A 21,063-nucleotide genomic window follows, 5' to 3' on the forward strand; every position below is an offset into this window, starting at 1 on the left:
CAGTCGCGACAAGTCTTGCGGTACGGTCACGTCCACTCCTGTCATGTAAAGTCTCGACCAGTATAGAGAACGGTGACTCATAAGACGACTCGGAGTCGTCGACTCCAGTTACCTTCGTGAACTGGAAACGTCCTGCTTTTTCATCAATTCTTTACTGGTATTATCGCTATCAAGACAGATGGCGCTCATTCTCTATGTGCGCTTGCCGCAGAAGCGCAAGTCGTGCCCCCCACTTTTCGACCAACTCAAGACTCTCATTGGTTGGCGCAGGTTGAAGCGATACCGCAAACCTCGCGCCGCCGAATCGCGAGCGACTGACAGGGTGGGGACAACGGGTATATAAGGATGCGAGGAATGTTGTAAAATCAAAAAGCATCAGCTTCTCGAGCAAAGCAGATCTTCTCAGAAGACCTAGTGACCAGTGAGAAGAAAATGCATTGCATTCATCTTGAAAGTTGTGACTCTTTGGAGCAGTCTCCACAGAACAAGGCAAGGTGCGAAGATGTTCCTCCAGTGGATTCCGGCTACGAGGCAGATGCCTCGGCGACGTCCTCGGATGAACTCGAAGAGGATCTTCCATCCGGATCGTGCAAGAGGATCGTCGTGGTGGAGCCGAAGATGAAGTGGTGCATGCAGGCGCACAAAGTCTTCATCGACTGCGACTGCAAGCTTGACCCCCACAACCGTGAGTACCATTCGCTTCGAACTCTGTCCTATGGATACGCAGAGGCAAGGCTACAGCCTCTAGAGGGACAGCTTGTCCGGCCGAAACCGAGATCCCCGGTGGAGAAGAAACTCCAGGAGGTGATCGACAAGGTGAAGGCCAACGCTGAGAAGAAACTACTCAAGAGGATTGCGTGCACCTCGCCGCATTTCGTGCCTCTGGGAACCGCGCAGCAGAGGAGGCAGAGAATGTTCCCCAAGGAATACACCAATTCCAACTACCACCGAAGATGGAACCAGAAGTGGGAGTGAGTTGAAGGAAGAAGCGGTATGGTAGTCCTGGAGGTGCTGTTTTGGATCAGCAACCTGGAATAGTTGCTCTTATAATTTTGAATTTATCTATTAATTTATTACCAAACAGCCCTTGTCAGGGCTACCAAAATTTTTTATGAGGAACGACTACGTCGTTATAATAAAAGACTAATATCTGCTTTCCCGTCAACCGATTCCATTCCTATTTTCTTTGAAAAACTTGATACAAGTGTGAGATGTGCAAATGTTCCGCACTTGTAATGCGGCCGTGTAAATAATTTACACGTCGGTCTCAAGCCCGATAAACGCAGAGAGCAAGTGCATTTATTTGAAATAAAGATTTTATTTGATTCTTGTCATGTTTTATTTTGTGCGATATTTTAACTTTGGATATACTTTTTATAAAGTAACATGCATGTGTTATATAACAAACGCGTAATTATCACAATTAACTTAAAATAAATAGAAACTAATTCTATCGGTTTTAAGTGAAACCGAACATTAACAATTTTTTTTTTATATAAACAATATAAATAGAAAATGAATTGCAACGCCTCTAATTCCAATAATTAATAACTTTTACAAACAAATAAATAATAAAATAAAGTACACAAAAAATACGAATATTTTTAAACACCCACATACCTAGCTTTCAGTAGCTTACTGCCGGCATTCTTACACACTAGTCTGATAAAGAAATCACGACTACGAGCGAAAGTTTCAAACCTATCAGCCTTGAGACTAGCCTTGAACGCGTGTCTCGGCCCAGCTAGTCCTTCAAGTTTCCACATGCCATCCTCTCGGACGAGTATGAACTCGTTGGTCGTGGGAACAATATCTAGCGCAAAAATTCGAGAGTCCGGAAGATGATACTTTTGCAGGTCGTTCCAGGTTTCGAAGCGAGCCAGCAGCATCTGCGATTTGAGCCGTGTCGCGATCCACACGACGCCGTTGACAGCTGACAGAGAAGCTTGCGTTATTCCTGGAGCGCGTATACCTATAGAAACGAAGATTTATTAAATTTGCAATAGTTTTTGTTATTCAAGAAATATGTAGAAGTGAAAAATGTACCGCTTTAAACTTACTCGTCGCTATATTGAATGAATTTGTTATGTAGTCGTACATATAAATTGTTATTCTACTTCGTGGACCAGAGCTGACTTGAACGACCAGAGGAACACCGTCAACCGATAGTAATTGGTTTACTAAAACTCCTGATGAGTTTGAGATGACTTTCAAATAGTACTTATTCTGTTCATTGCACGACACTTCAGCAAGACTCATCAAAATGCAATTGCCTAATCTATAGAAACTTGTATTAACATTAGGCGCCAGACTTGAAATTTGATTAGTTGATGTAACATTCTCATTAACATATTCGAATTTGTCCCAATACTTTGCTCGCCCTAAAATAAAAAACGCATCATTTTTACATGATGAAATAATGTTCAATCAACGGAGATATTAATTTAAGGAAATTGCTCTTACGCTTCATTGTTTGTTCAACTCCGATGGCAAATGGTTTGAGATAGGCAAGTTTTTCCATTGCAGGTACGAGAGTTTCATTTATCAAATTGGTTTTCGAGGATTCGACTTGTTGAAACATTTCCTTGACATCGAGATCTCCCATTACTTGTACGTTACCGCTAAAGACTACTTTTGACTTTATTCGCTGCACTGGTTTTTGTTTTTGCAATAAATTATTCGTGAAATCTGTTAAATTAATGTCATTGATCAGTCCGTTGACTATAAGCGACGGGGCGTGTAAGGATCCGTTTATGACTTTTGGCGCTGTGATAACTTGATCGCCAGTTTTCAATAGACATTCTTCCAATTTCTTACCCATTACCGTACCATTGACGCTAAAAAAACAAATTTGTGATTTATAATTAACGTTATGAAGATTCGTTCGTACGAGAAAATTCTCTTGTTTTTTACTTACTGTACTAGGCGGGCATTTAGATAATTAAACGTTTTTCTTCCTTTGATGACTGTAAGCTTCTCATCATTGGATGGTATGAAAGCGTCTTCTGCCCATTCACTGAAATTCATGCCCTTTAAATTTCTCACTGTCAATTCGTCAATAATTTTTTTACCGGTAACACGATTGGTTTCAACGTCGTGCCTCGCAACATCGGAGGATAAATTTAAATTATTTATCTTTCCAAGCAACGTGAGATTATCTGAAACACGTGAAATTAAATCGTATTGATTTTTTCCTGTTATGCCTAAATGGTTCATTTTGTAAAATCAAAAGAATACGCTCCGCGACAGGAACAAATTAGTCGCTTGCGACTTTATATAATTAAATTGCATCTTCTTACCTTCAACGATTAGTTTACCAAAATGCCATTTCTCTTTTATAGTTTGATTCCCACTCTTTTTTAAAGTATTGTAGAGCAAATCGTTAAGATACTGATCTGATGAGCGTAAAGTAGAGTTTTCTGTCGTTATTATGTTAGGAATTGTCGCAGTTCTGAGATAAACTGGAACTTTAATTTCTTGCAGTTTGGTTTTGCTCAACATACGACTTTCAAAGGATTCCCATGATCCGAACTGCGGTGTCTGCAGTGATTTCTGGTAAATAAAGCAGTGTTTGAGTCCATCTATTAATTACTGTAATAAAAACTACTCAAGCAAATTAAGAATAACTTACATAGGAATCAAGAGACTGGGATAGAGTGACTTTTTCAAATTCGAAACTTCCTGTCAAAGTCGTTGGACGATTGTTCATCCAAATTTCCGATATGAGTTGATGCAAATTTTTGCCATTAAAGTTAACAACGTCTGGTTCCTTTTTGAACTTGACGGATCCTGAAATATAGACGTGTAAAAAGTTGAGAAAAGTATTTTCTTATTGTGCAAAAAATGTCAATATTGGATGATTACCTTCAACAACGTATGATTCAATTTCATCTAATGTAGGATAAGACAGCAAGTTTGGAATCCAGAGATCACCTTCAATTTCCAAGTCTCCAGAAATAATTTTATTTCCCAAGGATGCACCATTTTCGAAACTTTGCAAATCAAAATTTACGTTTTTAGCCTCGACTTGGTCCACTTCAAGAGTTCCTTCTTCAAAGAAATTTCGAATCGTTTTAATATACACATAATAGAGATATTCCTGATAAACTATTACCTACCAAACGTAACTTTCTTCAAAGACACTTTATCGGTTAATTTAACGATATTTTGTAAAAGTTCATCCAACCTAATTCCATTGATAGTTTCCACTTGCAGATCTCCTTCAACGATCATATTTCGAATTTCAGTGGGAGAGGGAATCCTAATGCCACTTTTGGTAGTAAGCGAACTTACTTTCAAATTATTTGCACTAACTGGTCCCTTTATTACATTCGGTTGGTACCAACTGAATTTCGATTTTTGAAAACCTTTGAAAAAAGATTCATTTATGAGAACGTATTAGACTTTCGCTGTAAATCTTACATGGCATACACGACGCATTACTCACTGTAAAAAGGACTGCTCTCGAAATGAGAGATATTCAAATTTTTCACGGTTACAGTTCCAGTGAAGTTCTTTCGAGACAAATCTAGTTCGTTTAGAGAAGTCACCGCGTCTCTCATCGCGTTATCCAAGTCCCTTGCGCCGATCACATTTTGACTCTCGACTACTTTTGCCGTCGCCTGTCCGACTCTTATCGTCGATGTTTTTATGTCCGACGTCACCGCCCCTACACTGCACATTGGCGTTTGTATCCTGATAGCAACGAAAAAATAGATTACTTTGGAATCCTCGCTTGCAAAACAAAAATTAAATTAAATTCGGACAATTTTTTACAGTCATACCTTGGTACGGGAAGATTTTCGTATAACGAATCCGGCAGCGTCACCTTCTGAAAAGCGATCTTCTCCCCAGTGACTCTGACCATCTCGGAATTCTTCCTTGTTAGCCAATTAGGCAAATTTTGCACAGTTACGTTCTTCCACAGCTGTATTATAAAATTTAAAAAATAAATAATTCAAGAAAGCTCGATACACGGCAAAAAATTCTAATAACTCCTTACCGTAGTATTGCTTCTCAGCGCCAGTCGCACCGGCACATCCTCGTCGAGCCTCACGACCCTTTTAACAATCTCTCCGAGCGTCTTCTCCGTGCCACCTTTCGTCCTAGCCACATCACTAGCTGACAATAATCCAGTGATCTGGACGTTATTCAAATGATAGTCACCGTTGAGTTCGCGGAATTCCGGGAAATCAGCTATCGGTGAGACGCGTTTGATGCTGCGACCTCTTATCCCTCCATGCTGATCGATAAGCCCGTTGAATCTGACTTTGGAGGCAGTTAGAGTTCCGGGCATCATAACTGGTTCGCCGTCCAGAGGAAGAAGCAGTCCACCGTCTGTCAAATTGAGCTCCTTCGCGTGAATGGACGTGGTGCGAATATTCTGACTAGTGTGAGTCGAGGCCGGTTCGAGGTTCGGTGCTAAGATCGAGTCGACGTGGAGGTTGGCGAATACATGTTCGGCTGTTTTTGAAATTGTTCGAACAGTTTATAAAAATTCTTCGTCATGATTAACGAATCTCAGTATTATGGACACGAGCGCATTATTACCACTGATAACTTGGTCTCCAGAAGTTCTCAGAGCATTTTTCTGCATCTCGTTAAAATCCGCTCCATTCAGTAGTCCCTTGACGTTCACCTCTTTCAATTCGATAGCAGCCACTGGACAGGGGAATCCATCCAGTGTATCGACTTTTACGTGCTCCAGCGTGAGGTTCTGCGTTTTATCGTCTACTCTGGGAAGATTCGAAAAGATGTCACAGCTCAGCTCGGTCACCAAGCGATTTGCACTGCACCGGTTCGTGCAATTAGCTCGAATTGTTTGAGCTCTGAGTGTATCGAAGCGGCGAATCTCCGGCGACATTGTCTGACTCAAGGATTCGTTTATAACCGATAGGCGCAAAAGTAACTGATCGTATCGCTCCGTTAAGTTTCGTAATTTTTCAATGCCCATGTCGTTCACCTGTAAAGTGCACAAGGATTGCGTGGATCATATTTTTTTAATTTGGTTTAGGCGCATTAGTGTTATTTCTTACGTGTTGAACTTTAACCCTTTGCAATTGCCCCTTCGTCATGCGAATAGGAGCTTTAGCCTCTGAAACTGGAAGTTTCGAAATGTGTTTTGCTTTCTCTTTAGCAGCCAAACACCACTTGTGGATCGCATCATTGAAATTTACCGGCTGGTTCACTTTCATCCAATTTATCCTACAAATTAATTAATTTCATCAAACCCTAAACCCCATATCTTTGAATATTGCAATTTATTTTATGAACCAATATATAACAAACCGATTCAAACTCGAGCTTCCATCAGCCCTCTTGACAAGGATCCCCTCCTCTCCTTCAACAGCCACAACCTTCACATTCTCGACCCCCACAATCTGAGAATCCAATCTGATGAACCTCCAGCCGTCGTACTGATAAACATCAACAACGTCATCTTTCAGCAGCACCAACAGCAATGTATTATTATTTCCAATCGCTATGACCCGATCCGCCGAACCGATCTCTTGAAAAGGCAAGAAACCTTCCAGAACATCATCCGCAGATCTCTTGTATACAATCGTCGATTCGTTTCCGCTCAGGGCCAAAAAGCTTTCGCTCGTCTTCGAGTGTCGAAGGTGCAAAAGCGCGACGTCGTCGAAGGATTGATGGATCGTCTGGACAGCGACGAACTGACGGATTCGAGAATCGTAAGAGAAAATCTTTGTGGCTTTTTGGGGAGAATCCGAGCTTGCAACCAGTAGGTCACTGTCGCTAGTGAGGTGGAAAGCTTTCGAAAACTTGGAGTTGTGCGGCAGGATTTGCTCGAGATCGAAGTGATCGGTCTGCCAAGTGTAAATGAAGATGTGAGCGAGAGTCGATGCAGCTGCGAAAAGCGAAAGTTTTTGAACAGGTAATTTGAAAAGTGCTCTTAATAGTAATCAATTACCTAAGAACAATTCATCTTCTTTACGCCAAATCGACAAATCTTTAAGACCTTTAACATCGAGTTGGTAGATCTCCTTGATAGAGAATTTTCCATCGTGCAGAAGAAAATAATGCACAGTTACGCTCTGCGACTTCTGAGCGAATAGTAAAGTAGTTCCGTGAAAGTTGACGATGTGCAGTTTAAAGGTGTCTCGAATCGGAAAAGCCTCGAGCTTTTCTAACTTGTCTTGCTAAAAAAAGAAAGTTGGAAATTATGCAAGAGTTTTTAACGCGTAATTGACGATTTCTGAAAAGTATAATAATCTAACTCACGAAAACTTTATAAACAACGATACTGGAGGAAGTCAACGCAACTCCGAACCATTGCTCGTATCCGATGTACTTTTTGAAAAAATTCATATCCCTTACATCTGACAAATTTAAACTCAGTACCTCCTCTAGGCCATTGAAAACTCGAACGTCTGCAAATTTTTAATTCGATAATGTTAATTTACTTTTTAAATAAATTTAGTGAATAAAGCTCTCTTTAATAATTTCAAAAAGAGCGCGCTTTTGATATGGTTGCGCGTCGATCTGCGCAGTTTTACAACGCTTTATTCAAGCTACTGAGTTGTTTTGATGCGGATGTGTATATTTTTATCACATATCGTCTGTACTTGATAAAACATTGTTTTCACTTTCACCGCAGTTAAGCTGTTCCTGACGATTGGTGCATAGTGCAACTGTCGCGCTCGATTACAAGTCTGCGATAAATTTGAATTTCTGATTATCATACTTGTTTTCAAAACCAATTTTAAACTTGTGCTGCATTTTATAAATAGAATTTTCAAAAACTTGTGTCAATATCTTGTTATTTTTCAAATTTGGTGAACATATGCTTCGCATGCTCAAAGAAATCATCAACGGCAACTATGTCCATAATGACAGACGCAAAGGAAAATTTAATGACACAAATTTTCGAACTGGAGGCATTACAATCAGTTTATCCAAAGGAATTGTCAATATCTGATCATGGAAACTTGGCAGACATCAATGATTTCATTGCCGGAAATAGAAAGGAGATACCGCAAAGACTGGAGTATGAGATTGAAATTTCAACTCCTAAGGTAGAACTTGAAGTTTTTCAATTATATTTCAAACAATTTGGTTCGAGTCACTTTCTAGCCTAATATGTAATGTCGTTACAGGGAATAGTCGAACTTCTAGTAAACTTGCCATTGGATTATCCCTTTGCCAATCCAGAAATTTACTGCAGAAGCTCAGTTCTCGATCGAAATGAACAAATGAATCTGAACAAGGCCCTTGTGTCTTTTTATGAATCTTTAGAAAAAGGTGAACCAATCATTTATTCTATAATCTCCTGGATTCAAGACAATGCTGAAACATATTTAGAAAACTCAAGCCTCAATGACAAGAATAAAACTGAATCAAAGGAGACTATCGAAAAGAAAACCTGCATTGATTTTGGAAGATACTGGATTTACAGTCATCACATCTACAGTAAAGTTAAAAGAAAAAACATTGTAGATTTAGCAAGAGACTGTTCTTTGACTGGCTTTAGTTTCGTTGGAAAACCAGGAATTATTTGCATTGAAGGTGCATTTGACGACTGTGAATATTACTGGCAACAGATAAAAGCTATGAATTGGCATCGTATTCTTGTCAAGTTTATAGAAAAAGATTTTGATCCCACTGATGATTTGAATATTTATAGAAAGTTTTCAGACTTCCAGGAAATATGCTTTCCTGTTTCTGAACGACACAATGATATGGGTCAACTGTTAAAGTACTTGGCAGAGCATGAACTAGAACATGCATTTAAAGAACTTTTTGGCATAGAGGCCAAATCAACTCCATTAACTGATTGAAAAATGTTTGATATCTTTTTGTATTATGATCAAATTGTACATATGCGTGAATACTAATAAATTTTTTAATATTTTTATAGTATTATAAATGTTTACCTGTTTCTTGAATATTTGATATTTGAAGTTGTTTCTTATATCGAGTAACTTGGAAGAGCTGTTGCGTAGTAAGTTTCAAGTATTGATCAATTTCTTTATTAATTGATATTTGTACTTTGTTTAATTCTGTCATTTCTAAAACAAAATTTCGTTTAATAATATTGATATTAAAACAACGAAAAATTACTGTTTCCACAAAACTTGCCATATTTTTTCATCATATTATTAAAGAAACTATCAGTGTTTGAAATAGTATCCTTTAAATCTAGTGTGGACGAAATCTTTAGTGATAAAGTACATATTAAAATTAATTTCAATGCTATTTCAGTCATAGTGCCTCTGCTCATGGCAAACATTAAAGTCTCAACTAGATTGACTGACTGAAGTTGTTGACAATATGTGTGTATATATTCAATGGCCATGTAGCCCAATGTTTACATTTTTTTTCACTCTACAAGTATATAACTCTATTCAATATAGAATGTGTACTGAGGATTTTGATGTTAATAATATTTAACGTTTAAAAATACGTCTTATTTATAATAAATAATTAAATAAATGTAAAGTATAATTTAAACTTAAAAAATTAATTCTATCTAATGGTAGCATATCTTTGAAATTCATTTGTAAGAAAACGTCCTGGCACTAATTGAGAATGTGGCCCAAGAATATCCTCTGCTGGACTATGAACTTTTATTTGCCTCATATGGGTGTCTCGTCCATTTTGATGATTGCTTATGACAGCAATCTGAATCATAAAAGTTCTAATGGGACGATCATTGTCATCTCTTATAGGTATCACCACCCACCCACTTGGTTCACTAAGATCCATAACTTCGACTTCTTGTAGGTCATTGAAATTTGTTCCAGCTCTTATGCTTATCCTGATAGCAAAAAATGTTTAATTAAGTTGAATCAATTCTAATAATAATATTGTAAAATATCCAGTACTAAAAAGTATATACCTGCTTGGTGTATAACTCTCATCTAGCTTGTAATCCGTATAGATGCAAATGTCCCGAATGGTTGTTTTGCGGCGAAATTGAATATTGACAAGATGTGGTAATTGTCCATCGGACTGCCAGTAAGTTTCTGTAATATCGTCTCTGAGTTGATCAACTCCAAAACCTGGCTTACAACTTGACAAACTCCAGATTGCATGATTTCCTACTTCGCGAACTCTACCTGCTAATTCTTCTTGAACTGGGTCAGAAGCTCCTAAGAAATGCAAATGTTAAATGTTGAATAAAAAAATTCTAAACCACTAATGATCAAAAGCATTTATCAATCTTTGTTTACCTGATGCATTTGCTTTACTGCTCATATTTACTAGGTTATATTCCTACTGCAGTCTTAATGTTAATGGAAAAATAAATCGTACACAACTTTTTCTTCTGCGATTTTGTTATTCTATACTTAATTGATATAAGCACATACAAAAATCATATTAACCAAAATTATGATTTAGGCAACATTATTCGGAGTTCTATTGATGTGCAGTGTTACAGATCGATTAAGTATCTGTTGCCAAACAAAAACAAACATAATTTAGGTTGGGTTTTTATGGCAAATTATATGTAGATTTTTCATGCCTCAATTACTGTTACGTTTATATTTCGAATCAAAAATAACTTCCGTATCTATAACCCTTTATACGAGGAAAAGGAAAATTTTATTAAATTATTAAACAAAGTAAAAAATTAAAACTCCCTCAGTCGCTATCCTATAGCTCGATTGATAAAACAGGTACATATATTTTATCTTTATCTTCCCTGCGGTCGGCGGGTTTATATATAGGTATATATTCTCAGCAAGTGGCGTCTGCTGTTTGCATAAAGTACCGAAGTATTTTGCGCGACTCCGATATTAGAATATGAGCATTTTTTAGTGCCTATAATTCTGATAGTATTAGAGATTACTATTACCTGATGTATTTTTTACAAAAAGCTAAGCACAGGTAACATTGGATATCAGTCAATGACGAAAAAAAACCTTTTACTTTGTCCTATCTAATAAAGCAAAAGTAAGCACTTAGGTTAAAAGAACTCAATTATGTTCTGTTTACATTACTTTGGAAATTAATTGTTCTTAATATTAGTAATTTGTAGGTGACAGTTTGATGCCATTCAATTATAAATAAAGCAAAATGACAACAGTAAAGTATCAAGGTGGCATTGACATTCTACGTCTACCTGTTAGTGAAGAGGAACATGTTCATCCACCATGGTATTTTAAATATACACAATCTCACATACTCCATTCAAAGTGTTCAATAACTGGTCAAGAAGATAAAGGCTGTAAAGATGATAAAAGCGCTTGTCAATTCTGCACGTAAGTGTCCAAATTGATATTGAACCATGAATTGACTTTGCAATATAAAATACATCGTAAGCCAATATTTGTTATAGGTACAGTCGTGCTCTTGAGATGCCACATATGCCTGACATGGTTTTTCCAAACAATGTTCTTCATTTAAAACACAAAAATGGCGCGTTTTTGGAATTTCGAGCCTTAAATGCCTTGCAGAGAGTATCCAATGGCAAAATTAACATACAGCTTGCTTGTGCTGAGGCTTGGCGCGAATCAAGGTATACAATAAATTTAATCATTCATGTATTGCTTTATATTGAAACATAACTTATGTTTGTACAAAAAATATTATGGTTTTTAGAGCAGAAAGTAAAGAGTACATGAAGGAGACAATAAAACCTTTTGATTGGACTTTTACCACAGATTATATGGGAACAATGTCAGGATTTGAAGTTGAAGATACCGAAGAACGTATTGACGTAGAAAAATTAAAACGTAAAGATAAAATACTCTTTTATGTTGATCTCACCCTATTTGAGGACGAATTGCATGATAATGGAATAGCATCTTTATCAGTTAAAATGGTTAGTGTTAAAATAAAGAAATCTAACTTTTTATTGATGGAAAGATATGTAAGTTTATTTTATGATCAATATTTCAACAGAGAGTTATGCCCGGAACACTTTACATCCTACTTCGTTATTTCTTGAGAATTGACAATGTTATGTTAAGAGTAAATGATACACGTATATATCATGAATTTGGAAAAGATTATCTGATACGTGAATACACATCTAGAGAAGCAAAAGTTGAGGATATTAAAGTAAGTCATATTTTTGAATTGTAACTATTTTATGACTTGGATAAACGTATAATATGACGATTTATTCCTAACTGAAAATATTGATTTTTTAGGTCTCATCGGCACTTTTTGTACTGCCAAACGAAATCGCCCCACATTTGCCATTGGTCAAAAGTTACTATCACAAACTGAAAATTTTGCCAAAAGTGGAGTCTTCAATAAAAAATACAACAGTATCAGAAACGGCCATTACTACTACTACTACAACAACTACTAGTGAAAATAGTGCAAAGGATTCAACCGCCGGATCATCAGTACAAAGTTTCGGTACTCCTACAAATACAGAAGAAAAATAGTAAAGATTGATGAACTGATTACTTTTTTAAATGTGCTCCAAACGTTGTATTATTCATGGAACAATCAAATTGATCTATTGATTACACTGTGAAATTAAAAGAAACTATAAAATATACCCTTAAATTATATCATTAGTTATATCATACACACATTTTATAGAGTTCATTGACATTTCCGTACAAATGCGATTTATTTTATGTAAAAAGAAATTTTTTAATAAAAAAATTGAAAACATTAATTAAAATATTACTATGTACTAGTTAGTTATTAAACACTAACTTTACCATGAAAGATTTAAGTATATTACTGATGAACTGGAACATGAAAAAAAAAAACGTAAAAGAACAATACTATTGTTGTACAATAATTTATCTGCTTTTTTTATAATAATCATAATGTACTGATTATAGCTGACTTCATTTTTTATTGACTCTGACTTTTTTAGTGTATATATAATTATTAATCGCTATCTTATCAAGAAGATAGCGATCGTACCTGAAATGGATTGAAGTATATATAAGGAGCAGTTCCATTACATTTAACGCAACTTTAAAACAAACGATTGCGCACAAATGGTATAGTAGTTTTTAGTGAGTTTGAACGGCATATAAACAACTTGAATAAAAGTTTATTTACTCGTTGCTTTCTAACGTTAAAATTGCAAGTATTACATAATAATAAAGAATTGGACTACCTTTTTTTTATAGACTGAATAATTTGTTTGAAAAAAGTTTTTTCCATATTATCGTACATGCTCAAGATCTACTTTCATGAATTTTGACGCAGAAACTACGTACGTATAATCACTTTAGTTGATATAAGTCTGTGACTGTACAATTATAGTAACGAGCATGATGAATAATTTTCTGAACTTTATAACATAATTTTCGCGAATACGTATTAGTATCAATACAATAAAATCGAAACAATATTGAAATTTAAACTTTTCTTGTATAAAATTGCATGCTACAGTGAATACGAACAAAAAATTATGCAAGCCTTTACCGATCAAGCTGTAACGTGACTATAAGTGTAAGATTGTGACTGCTGTAAATTTCTTCTACTTGTAAACTTGGATTTATAAATGGAACAAAGGCAAGCAGAAAAAAGGCCGTGAGATGCCAGAACTACACAATCTAGCAAAGCACAACCACCAGTGCCTGATGAATCATTATCGATATACGTCGTCGATGGTATGTCGATAGTTCTTGATTAACATTTCGCGATTTAATGTTAAAAGAAGAAAATGGATCGAGGGTAAGTGTCAAGAGACCTAATTATGTAGAAACATGTGAATAAGTTAGTATCACAAAATAAACAAATTATCTTTATAAACCTGTCATTTTCAGTATGACCGATGAAGAAACTGCGAAAAAAATACCAAATCGTCCAATCCCCTATTATTTGAAAAAAGTTTTATCAAATGATTCGAAGCCATGGCCCAATATGCCAGAAGAAAGTAGATCCTATTTTGAAAGATTGAAAGAACTCAAAAACAATGATAAATTGAAACTGAAGAATAAAAATTACGTCGGCGACTTTCATCTTCTATTGCACGATGAAGCGTTTAAAAATGAGTTGGAAATGGAAGAATTTAATATATACGGACAACAAATAACAAGGATTAACGAATCCAATCTGTTTGAAATTTACGTCGAAGGCCTCGAGGAAGAAAGACCAACGGTCACGATCAATGACAGTGTAGCGGTTACAGACACTGAAACAAATCAACAATATTTTGAACTTCGAGTAAAGAAAGTTTTGAAATGGCACATTATTGCAGAGTCAAATAAAGAGTAAGATTCGTTCGTTTTTAAAAAAATTTATTTTGCATCACAATTATAAACTTTAAAAATAAAATCAACAATTTATATGTTTTTAGATTTTGCGAAGAATTCTCGGAAGATACACTTTATGATATAAAATTTATATTTAATACTTTCCCATATCGATGCTGCCACTTTGCTCTAGATTTATATACTCACCGTAATTTGAAGCCGTATGTATTTCCCGAAAAATCGGAAAAACTCGATAATTCATCAAATATCAAGTAAGTTTGTATACGTTCGCGCGTATTAATTTCTCTGTATTTTATTATTCATAAATTTAATTTTTTTTTCAGATTAACCTGGTTTAATGAAGCCATAGAAAACAATGCGCGACAAAAACAGGCTGTAGTTAACATGGTAGATAAATCCAATTTTTTCCCAGCTCCTTATATTTTGTATGGGCCACCGGGCACTGGTAAAACTGCCACTTTAGTGGAAGCAATTTGTCAAGTAGGCTATAAATTAGTTTTTATATTGAATTTGAAATTTTTTAAATATTAGCAAAAGGTAAATATTCTACGAGTAATTTTTTAATTTCAATTTACACAGGCATCAAAACAGAACCCATCTAATCGTATACTCGTATGCACACCATCGAATACGTCAGCCGACGTAATTACGAAACGTTTAATTAAGTACATTCCCAAAGACAAGTTGCATCGTATGTATAGTTTATCGAAGGATCCGTAAGTTAGAAAAAAAACTTAAAACTGATTTTATACACATAAAGGTTTAAAAATAATCAATATACATATTATATTTATGTTACGACACCAATAGATTTACAATCGATGACGATATTTTGGACTGTTGCAATTGTTCAGTATCGGCCGAAGGCGAAAGAAAAATTTTCTTTTTTAGAGTTAAATGCTTGCCAAAAATTATCATTACCACTTTATGCACAAGCACGAGGTGGTTATTATTTGTTTATAGATTACATAAACTATATATAGATGTATATATATAATATGAATATTTACTAATTCATGCTTTTGCAGACTCTTACTATTACACTTCCCACCTAGAGATTTTCCTTATATATTTATTGATGAAGCTGGACAAGCGACGGAACCGGAAACACTGATACCTTTTTCATTGGGCTACGCCAGGAATAAACAGCGCAAAATAATTTTAGCCGGAGACCCTCAACAATTGGGACCGGTAATTAGTTCAAGAAATGCGAAACCCGTACTTGGTAAATTGAGACAAATTATTTGAATTATTATGAAATGTATCACCTGCAAAATGATTGTTTCTAATTCACGCTGTTAAAAAAAAAAAGGAAAATCCATGTTGGAGAGATTGATGACTCTTGAGCCATATCAACGATACAATAACGGATATCGACCAAGATACATCACCAAGTTGATCCAGAATTATCGAAGCCACCCAGCTCTAATTAAACTTTCGAATAAGTTATTTTACAATAATGAATTGCAACCTTGCGACGACATGTCGCTTCGAAAAGCAGAAAATTGGAAGAACTTGCCGAATCCAAAGTTTCCCATTATCTTTAAGGGAGTATTGGATGGCCAAGAAGATAAGAGTATATTGTCACCCAGGTATTTATGAATACAAAGTCATTTTTTGCAAAGATCCGCAAACAATATTGTAAAACACTTTCGAATTAATGTTTGTAGTTCTTACAATGAACAAGAGATGGATGCGGTTTTCTACTTTGCGCGGCTTTTAATTGGGTATAAGTTCGGCAATACTGTTATAAAGGAAGAAGACATCGGCGTCATTAGTCCGTTTACTGCGCAAAAAATAAGAATAAAAGAATTGTTTGAAGCGGATAATTTGCCTGGTGTCGAAGTTGGAACCATCCAGTTGTTTCAAGGAAAGGAAAAAGAAATTATAATATTGTCTACCGTTCGAAGCAAAATTTTAAATCACGATGGCCGCGATCACATTGGATTTCTTGGCGATCCAAAACGTTTCAATGTAGCTTTGACAAGAGCAAAATCACTTTTTATTGCGATTGGGCACCCAGTCGCTCTTCAAGTAGATTACAACTGGTGGTCTCTTCTGGATTACTGCTGTAAAAATAAGGCTTTATACGGCGGTATCTATAGTGCATTTAGATTAAAAGTCGAATCAGAGTTTAGACATAGAAATCCGAAAAGCTGTAAACATAAAGCAAAGAAGACGACTGATAAAAAAAATATACCAAGAACAAAGAAAAATAATAATGATTTTTCGTTTGCAACGAACAATCGATTTTGCGTTCTTTCTAACGGTATTTGATTCATTCTTTTTTTTTATTTTATTTTTTTTTCTCAAGTATTATGAATACAAGTATATATTTATTTATTTTAGAAAGTCACAGTCCAGCTACTATGGAAGTAATTAATGTTATTGACAGTTCAGAACAATCTTGTAACTGTACTTATAAAAAAAACAGAGTGATAAGACCTAAAACTACGCTACCAATAACTAATTACAACGCTCATTGTGACAATGACATATTCAAAAGAAAACTATGCTTTTTATTGTAATTTCTGCATGTAACAGCAATTTTGTAATTTGTTTCGTCTCATTTGTATCGCGATTTAAATGTAATGTATGTATGTACTAGATCATTTTTCGACGCAGTACGTATCTATAATTTGTAGTAGCTGTCAACGGATGTAGATAATTTAATATTTTACAATATTTGTCTGTTCTTGCGTGTACCATGTACCGAAAAATCGTCTTCGTTTTCAACTTTTAGTAAACCTATAGAATAAATAGCAATTTTTTTGCTACTCATGTTCAATTTTTGATTTTAATAAAAACTGCCTTTTCATGATAATCTTGGTTTACTGTCTTCCTTTTACTTAAAAAAAGTCGAAACAATGGAAAAACAAATAAAAATACCTTCATTTCCTAATTTTAATGACGTGAAATAAATGTATTTGCCAAATTCTCGATAATCTGTAGTATCTACTAGCGAAAGCACTTTTGGGCCGTGATATATGCGATATGGTATCAAACGGATCAAATGGAAAGCCATTTACTGATTGAGACGGTAATGAACCCTTACATGTTGTCCCAAAACGTCACACACAGGACCATACTGCGAAAGATGCGATTGTCGGTTGTCGTTCAGTGCTGACTCAACCGTTCGCTATAGTGTTCGATGAAGAAAACGCGGTCGTGTCGATTTATTTTATCATACGACAATTCAAAAGAGTCTAATAGGTTACAGTACAATTTTTGCAGTTTTATTCAAGTTGATTAATTACACAAGTTTTGCTGTTTTTATGCAGAAAAATTTTTACTTGCTGTGACTGGCGACTGAGATGTATTAAGTCTTCCAATAACAATATACCACATCGAACTCGATAAGGTAAATTCAATTTTGCTGTAAGTTAAAATATTTTAATGGACTACTTTCAACCGCGCTATAACTATACAGTTTCCTTTGTTTCTTGCTTCTATATTATTATAACGTCAAGTGTACCAAGAAAAATGTCATAACATTTGCAAATCCGTCCAATGTTGATACAAACGGTCTGTTTGTAGTACGCAGAACGAAAAATCATACATTTAAATTCCACCAGCATTAACAGAAAGTTGTACAGTCTATTACAAACAGAGCGCTGTAAAAAAACAATTGAACGCTGCTCTCGTGTCTCCCTAACAGGTTAAAATCTTCGGCAAAATCTCAAGTTTATTCTAGCGAGCATCGCTCGAGGTATTTCAATGTAGTGTATCGTTCAAGAGATTGAACACGAATTATTTGCTTCGCTACAGCTGCTATACACAATGGTGCCAGAATTTTGGATCCCGGAAGATCTGAAAGCAATTTTGCTGAAGGATGGAGAGTCGTACGCCGATATGACCGAGAAAAGCGAACGATTTCTCGGGGTGTTGAAGAAATTGAGAAATGTGGATCGCTTGGAGTTGTCGCAAAGCCACTATCTGCAATTTTTGAAGCTCGGCCTCTACCTAGAGGAGTTTCAGCAGAATCTCGATCTTCGGAAATTCAACCTTTACGGCAAGAAAATCGAGAGAGTAGCGCCGGATTCGAAAGAATTCAGAATCCGCATCAAATATCTCGACAAGGATCATCCGCTACACAAGTCCTGCAATCTGATAGAAATCTTCAACTCCAAGGATGTCACGAGGAAGAAGTTCGTTCTAAGGGCTAAGGAGGTTAAAAACGATCAAGTGATCGCCGTTGCTTATTCAGAGTAAGCGAGATTCGACTATTCATTGGTATAGTTACACACTCGTTATAATTTTTACCGAAGATGGGAATTTTGTTTTCCAGATTTTGCGACGGTCATAACCCCGAAAACTCGTACAACATACGATTCAGGACGAACAACTACTCATTTCGATGCAGTCACTATGCGCTGTCCCTCATCAATTCTCACAAAATGACCTCGTATCTGTTTCCAATTAGAAAAGAGAGTTACGTCGTCGTTGACCCAGAGGCTGATGGGTAAGTTTCGTTACTCGAAGATATCGCGACTGAAATGAGCAAAACTATAGAGTCTGCATTTCGTTTTTTTTTTTTTTTTTTTTTTCAAGGCAAAGATGGTGCAACAAGGCGATCTCGGAAAATCCCGAGCAGAAGCAGGCGGTGTTCAATATCATACGTAAATCTGCCTTTCCAGCGCCTTACATTCTGTATGGGCCACCTGGCACTGGTAAAACTGCGACTTTGGTGGAAGCAATATGTCAGGTATAGTGTATAAGCATTCGAAAGCGATAAATATTAATAAAACAAAAGTTTCCGATAATTCGTGCGATTACTTGCAGATATGGCATAACACGGGGGATACCATTTTGATCTGCGCACCCTCGAACGCTGCTGCGGATGTGATCGCGAAAAGGCTGTTGAAATACATCCCGGCTACGAGTGTCGATCGCATATACAGTCGGTCTAGGGATAGGTAATTTTTAAAAAGATCCTGTACACGAACATCCTGGCACAAGTAGCTCAATCTTTCATTCCGTCGCAGTTCCTTGATCGACGCCGATCTTCAAACCTGCTCCAACTGTTCAAACGGACGCATAGTGAAGGTCAACAATCGAGTCGTCTCCTCCAAGAGGATAGTCGTTAGTACACTGTGCACGTGTACCAGGTTGGTAAAGGGATAAATCGTAAGCCATCGATACGAGGTATTAAATTGTGGAACATCTTTCAGGTTGTTATTTCTGGATTTGTCGCACTCCTATTCTTACGTGTTCATCGACGAAGCAGGACAGGCCACAGAGCCCGAGTCACTGATAGCCTTCAACGTGATAAGTCGTCACGGCGATAGCGAATGCCAAATAGTCATATCGGGTGATCCGAAGCAATTGGGTCCTAGCGTAAGATCGAAATACGCGGCGCCTATTCTGGGCCAATCTCTGCTCGAACGATTGATGAAGCTCGAGCCGTACGTGAAGCACAACAACAACGATTACGACTCCCGCTACATCACGAAGCTGCTTCGCAATTATCGCAGTCATCCGGCCATAATTCGCGTGTCCAACGAGCTTTACTACGAGAACGAGCTGGTCGCTTGTAGCGATCAGAGACCCTTTGTCGGTCAAGATTTTGACACCGAGTTTCCCGTCATCTTTCACGGCGTCCACGGTTTCGAGCAGAAGGAAAACAACTCGACGAGGTATAACTATATATATATATATATATACGGGTATCCGTTAAATTTGCGCGACGATTGCTCGAAAACATTTTCTTGCAGTTCCTACAACATCGCCGAAGCGAAGCAGGTGATGATCTACGTTAATCAGCTGATCGGCGAGAAAATCGGCGAGAAAACGATCGGCTCGGAGGACATCGGCATCGTCACTCCCTTCGCGCTCCAGAGCAAACACCTTCAAAAAACCCTCAAAAACGAGAACCTCGAGGACGTATCGGTCGGTACGGTGGAGGTGTTCCAGGGCCAGGAAAAGGAGGTGATAATCATGTCAGCCGTTCGAACCAAGATCTTCACTCACGACGATCGCGAGCACATCGGCTTCCTGTCCAACCCGAGACGCTTCAACGTCGCCCTGACTAGGGCCAGGGCGGCTCTGGTAGTCGTGGGCAATCCGACGGCTCTGCAGACCGACGACAATTGGCGGTACTTTTTGAAGTTCTGTCGAGACAACGGAGCCTGCCGCGGAGAGCAGTTCGAGCTGAGGGAGAAGGTCGAGGAGAAGAGGAGCTTCCAGGACGACGAGGGACTGCAGGAGAGGAGCGAACAGTCGAGCGACTTGTTCGAGGAGACTTTCAGTATTTTAAAGATCGGTAAGTACACCGATATAAGCAATGCAGGGACGAATTTTTTTTTGCGCAGATATTCTTACGATTTATCGTTTTAGATGACGGAATCATAAGGAGAAAGAAGAACAAGTATTTACTCAATGGAATGTATTACGCCGAGCGCGAATGTAGCATACTGTGAGAGTTTATGCGAGATAACGTTGATATTTTTTACAAGTGTACCATAAATAATAATTTAATTCTTTCACTGCGTTGTACGAGCGATTTTACCGAGAGTTCAGTTTGAAAAGTGTGATTGTGGACTGACTACTTTTTTTACTGACTATATGATAGGTAGTATGTAGTAGATATAGGTCTTGATAGAGGCGTGCGAGTCTCAAAGATTGTCACGTTTATGGTGGATATAAGAGTGTAAAACATCGAATTGCGAGAAAGAGCTTAGTTTTCTGCAGCCTGGCGTTTTACATTTGTACGTAATTAATGCTCAAAGCTATGTTTTACTGCATTGCAATACTGTATAGAAACTTTATATATTTTTTGTTAAATAAAAATAAATGCTTTTAAGTCAGAACAGCTGTTTCTCATTCATATAATACCTGATCGTAACGGATGCCTTTAAACGGAAACGTGTCGATTTCAGTTATGAAATATGATTCTTCATTG

General features: G+C 36.9%; 6 protein-coding genes across 9 annotated transcripts; 4 read left to right on the forward strand and 2 right to left on the reverse strand.

Annotated features, from left to right (window-relative positions):
* Positions 1-1,298: 1,298 nt before the first annotated feature.
* On the reverse strand, positions 1,299-9,358 carry LOC100678101. 2 transcript variants are annotated; one of them, XM_016984221.3, is made up of 18 exons: positions 9,100-9,350; positions 8,895-9,029; positions 7,243-7,391; positions 6,932-7,160; positions 6,289-6,868; positions 6,036-6,204; positions 5,551-5,962; positions 5,003-5,463; positions 4,785-4,927; positions 4,448-4,695; positions 4,119-4,367; positions 3,865-4,050; positions 3,632-3,789; positions 3,300-3,552; positions 2,918-3,158; positions 2,464-2,837; positions 2,061-2,381; positions 1,299-1,972 (listed from the first exon to the last, which is right to left on the reverse strand). In XM_016984221.3, exons 1-18 carry the CDS (start codon positions 9,314-9,316, stop codon positions 1,605-1,607), a joined length of 4,893 nt encoding a protein of 1,630 aa, XP_016839710.1. In that variant the 5' UTR covers positions 9,317-9,350; the 3' UTR covers positions 1,299-1,604. The 2 variants fall into 2 exon arrangements, with proteins under 2 accessions (XP_016839710.1, XP_031783596.1); XM_031927736.2 differs by having other exon boundaries at positions 1,321-1,972; positions 2,047-2,381; positions 9,100-9,358.
* LOC103315583 (RWD domain-containing protein 2A) lies at positions 7,526-8,887 on the forward strand. Its single transcript, XM_008205201.4, has 2 exons — positions 7,526-8,036; positions 8,118-8,887. Exons 1-2 carry the CDS (start codon positions 7,842-7,844, stop codon positions 8,796-8,798), a joined length of 876 nt encoding a protein of 291 aa, XP_008203423.1. The 5' UTR covers positions 7,526-7,841; the 3' UTR covers positions 8,799-8,887.
* LOC100116985 (anaphase-promoting complex subunit 10) lies at positions 9,276-10,633 on the reverse strand. The gene is made up of 3 exons (XM_001601294.6): positions 10,194-10,633; positions 9,860-10,112; positions 9,276-9,778 (listed from the first exon to the last, which is right to left on the reverse strand). Exons 1-3 carry the CDS (start codon positions 10,216-10,218, stop codon positions 9,487-9,489), a joined length of 570 nt encoding a protein of 189 aa, XP_001601344.1. The 5' UTR covers positions 10,219-10,633; the 3' UTR covers positions 9,276-9,486.
* On the forward strand, positions 10,428-12,609 carry LOC100117020 (TIP41-like protein). 2 transcript variants are annotated; one of them, XM_001601321.6, is made up of 6 exons: positions 10,428-10,917; positions 10,993-11,225; positions 11,303-11,482; positions 11,566-11,788; positions 11,869-12,027; positions 12,120-12,609. In XM_001601321.6, exons 2-6 carry the CDS (start codon positions 11,041-11,043, stop codon positions 12,360-12,362), a joined length of 990 nt encoding a protein of 329 aa, XP_001601371.1. In that variant the 5' UTR covers positions 10,428-10,917; positions 10,993-11,040; the 3' UTR covers positions 12,363-12,609. The 2 variants fall into 2 exon arrangements, with proteins under 2 accessions (XP_001601371.1, XP_008203420.1); XM_008205198.4 differs by having other exon boundaries at positions 10,704-10,917; positions 11,003-11,225.
* Positions 12,610-13,073: 464 nt separating this feature from the next.
* On the forward strand, positions 13,074-16,986 carry LOC100117063 (putative helicase mov-10-B.1). The gene is made up of 11 exons (XM_001601352.6): positions 13,074-13,156; positions 13,336-13,620; positions 13,713-14,159; positions 14,246-14,413; positions 14,486-14,642; positions 14,742-14,878; positions 14,973-15,104; positions 15,191-15,387; positions 15,475-15,754; positions 15,833-16,431; positions 16,512-16,986. Exons 2-11 carry the CDS (start codon positions 13,610-13,612, stop codon positions 16,688-16,690), a joined length of 2,307 nt encoding a protein of 768 aa, XP_001601402.2. The 5' UTR covers positions 13,074-13,156; positions 13,336-13,609; the 3' UTR covers positions 16,691-16,986.
* Positions 16,987-17,265: 279 nt separating this feature from the next.
* Positions 17,266-20,971, forward strand: LOC103315597 (putative helicase mov-10-B.1). Of its 2 annotated transcripts, none has more exons than XM_031927739.1 (9): positions 17,266-17,523; positions 17,821-18,370; positions 18,451-18,624; positions 18,714-18,867; positions 18,945-19,078; positions 19,148-19,270; positions 19,334-19,798; positions 19,877-20,424; positions 20,499-20,971. In XM_031927739.1, exons 2-9 carry the CDS (start codon positions 17,943-17,945, stop codon positions 20,579-20,581), a joined length of 2,109 nt encoding a protein of 702 aa, XP_031783599.1. In that variant the 5' UTR covers positions 17,266-17,523; positions 17,821-17,942; the 3' UTR covers positions 20,582-20,971. The 2 variants fall into 2 exon arrangements, with proteins under 2 accessions (XP_031783599.1, XP_031783598.1); XM_031927738.1 differs by having other exon boundaries at positions 17,931-18,370.
* Positions 20,972-21,063: the final 92 nt, after the last annotated feature.

Source organism: Nasonia vitripennis, chromosome 3 (assembly GCF_009193385.2).
Source record: "Nasonia vitripennis strain AsymCx chromosome 3, Nvit_psr_1.1, whole genome shotgun sequence".
NCBI lineage: Eukaryota > Metazoa > Arthropoda > Insecta > Hymenoptera > Pteromalidae > Nasonia > Nasonia vitripennis.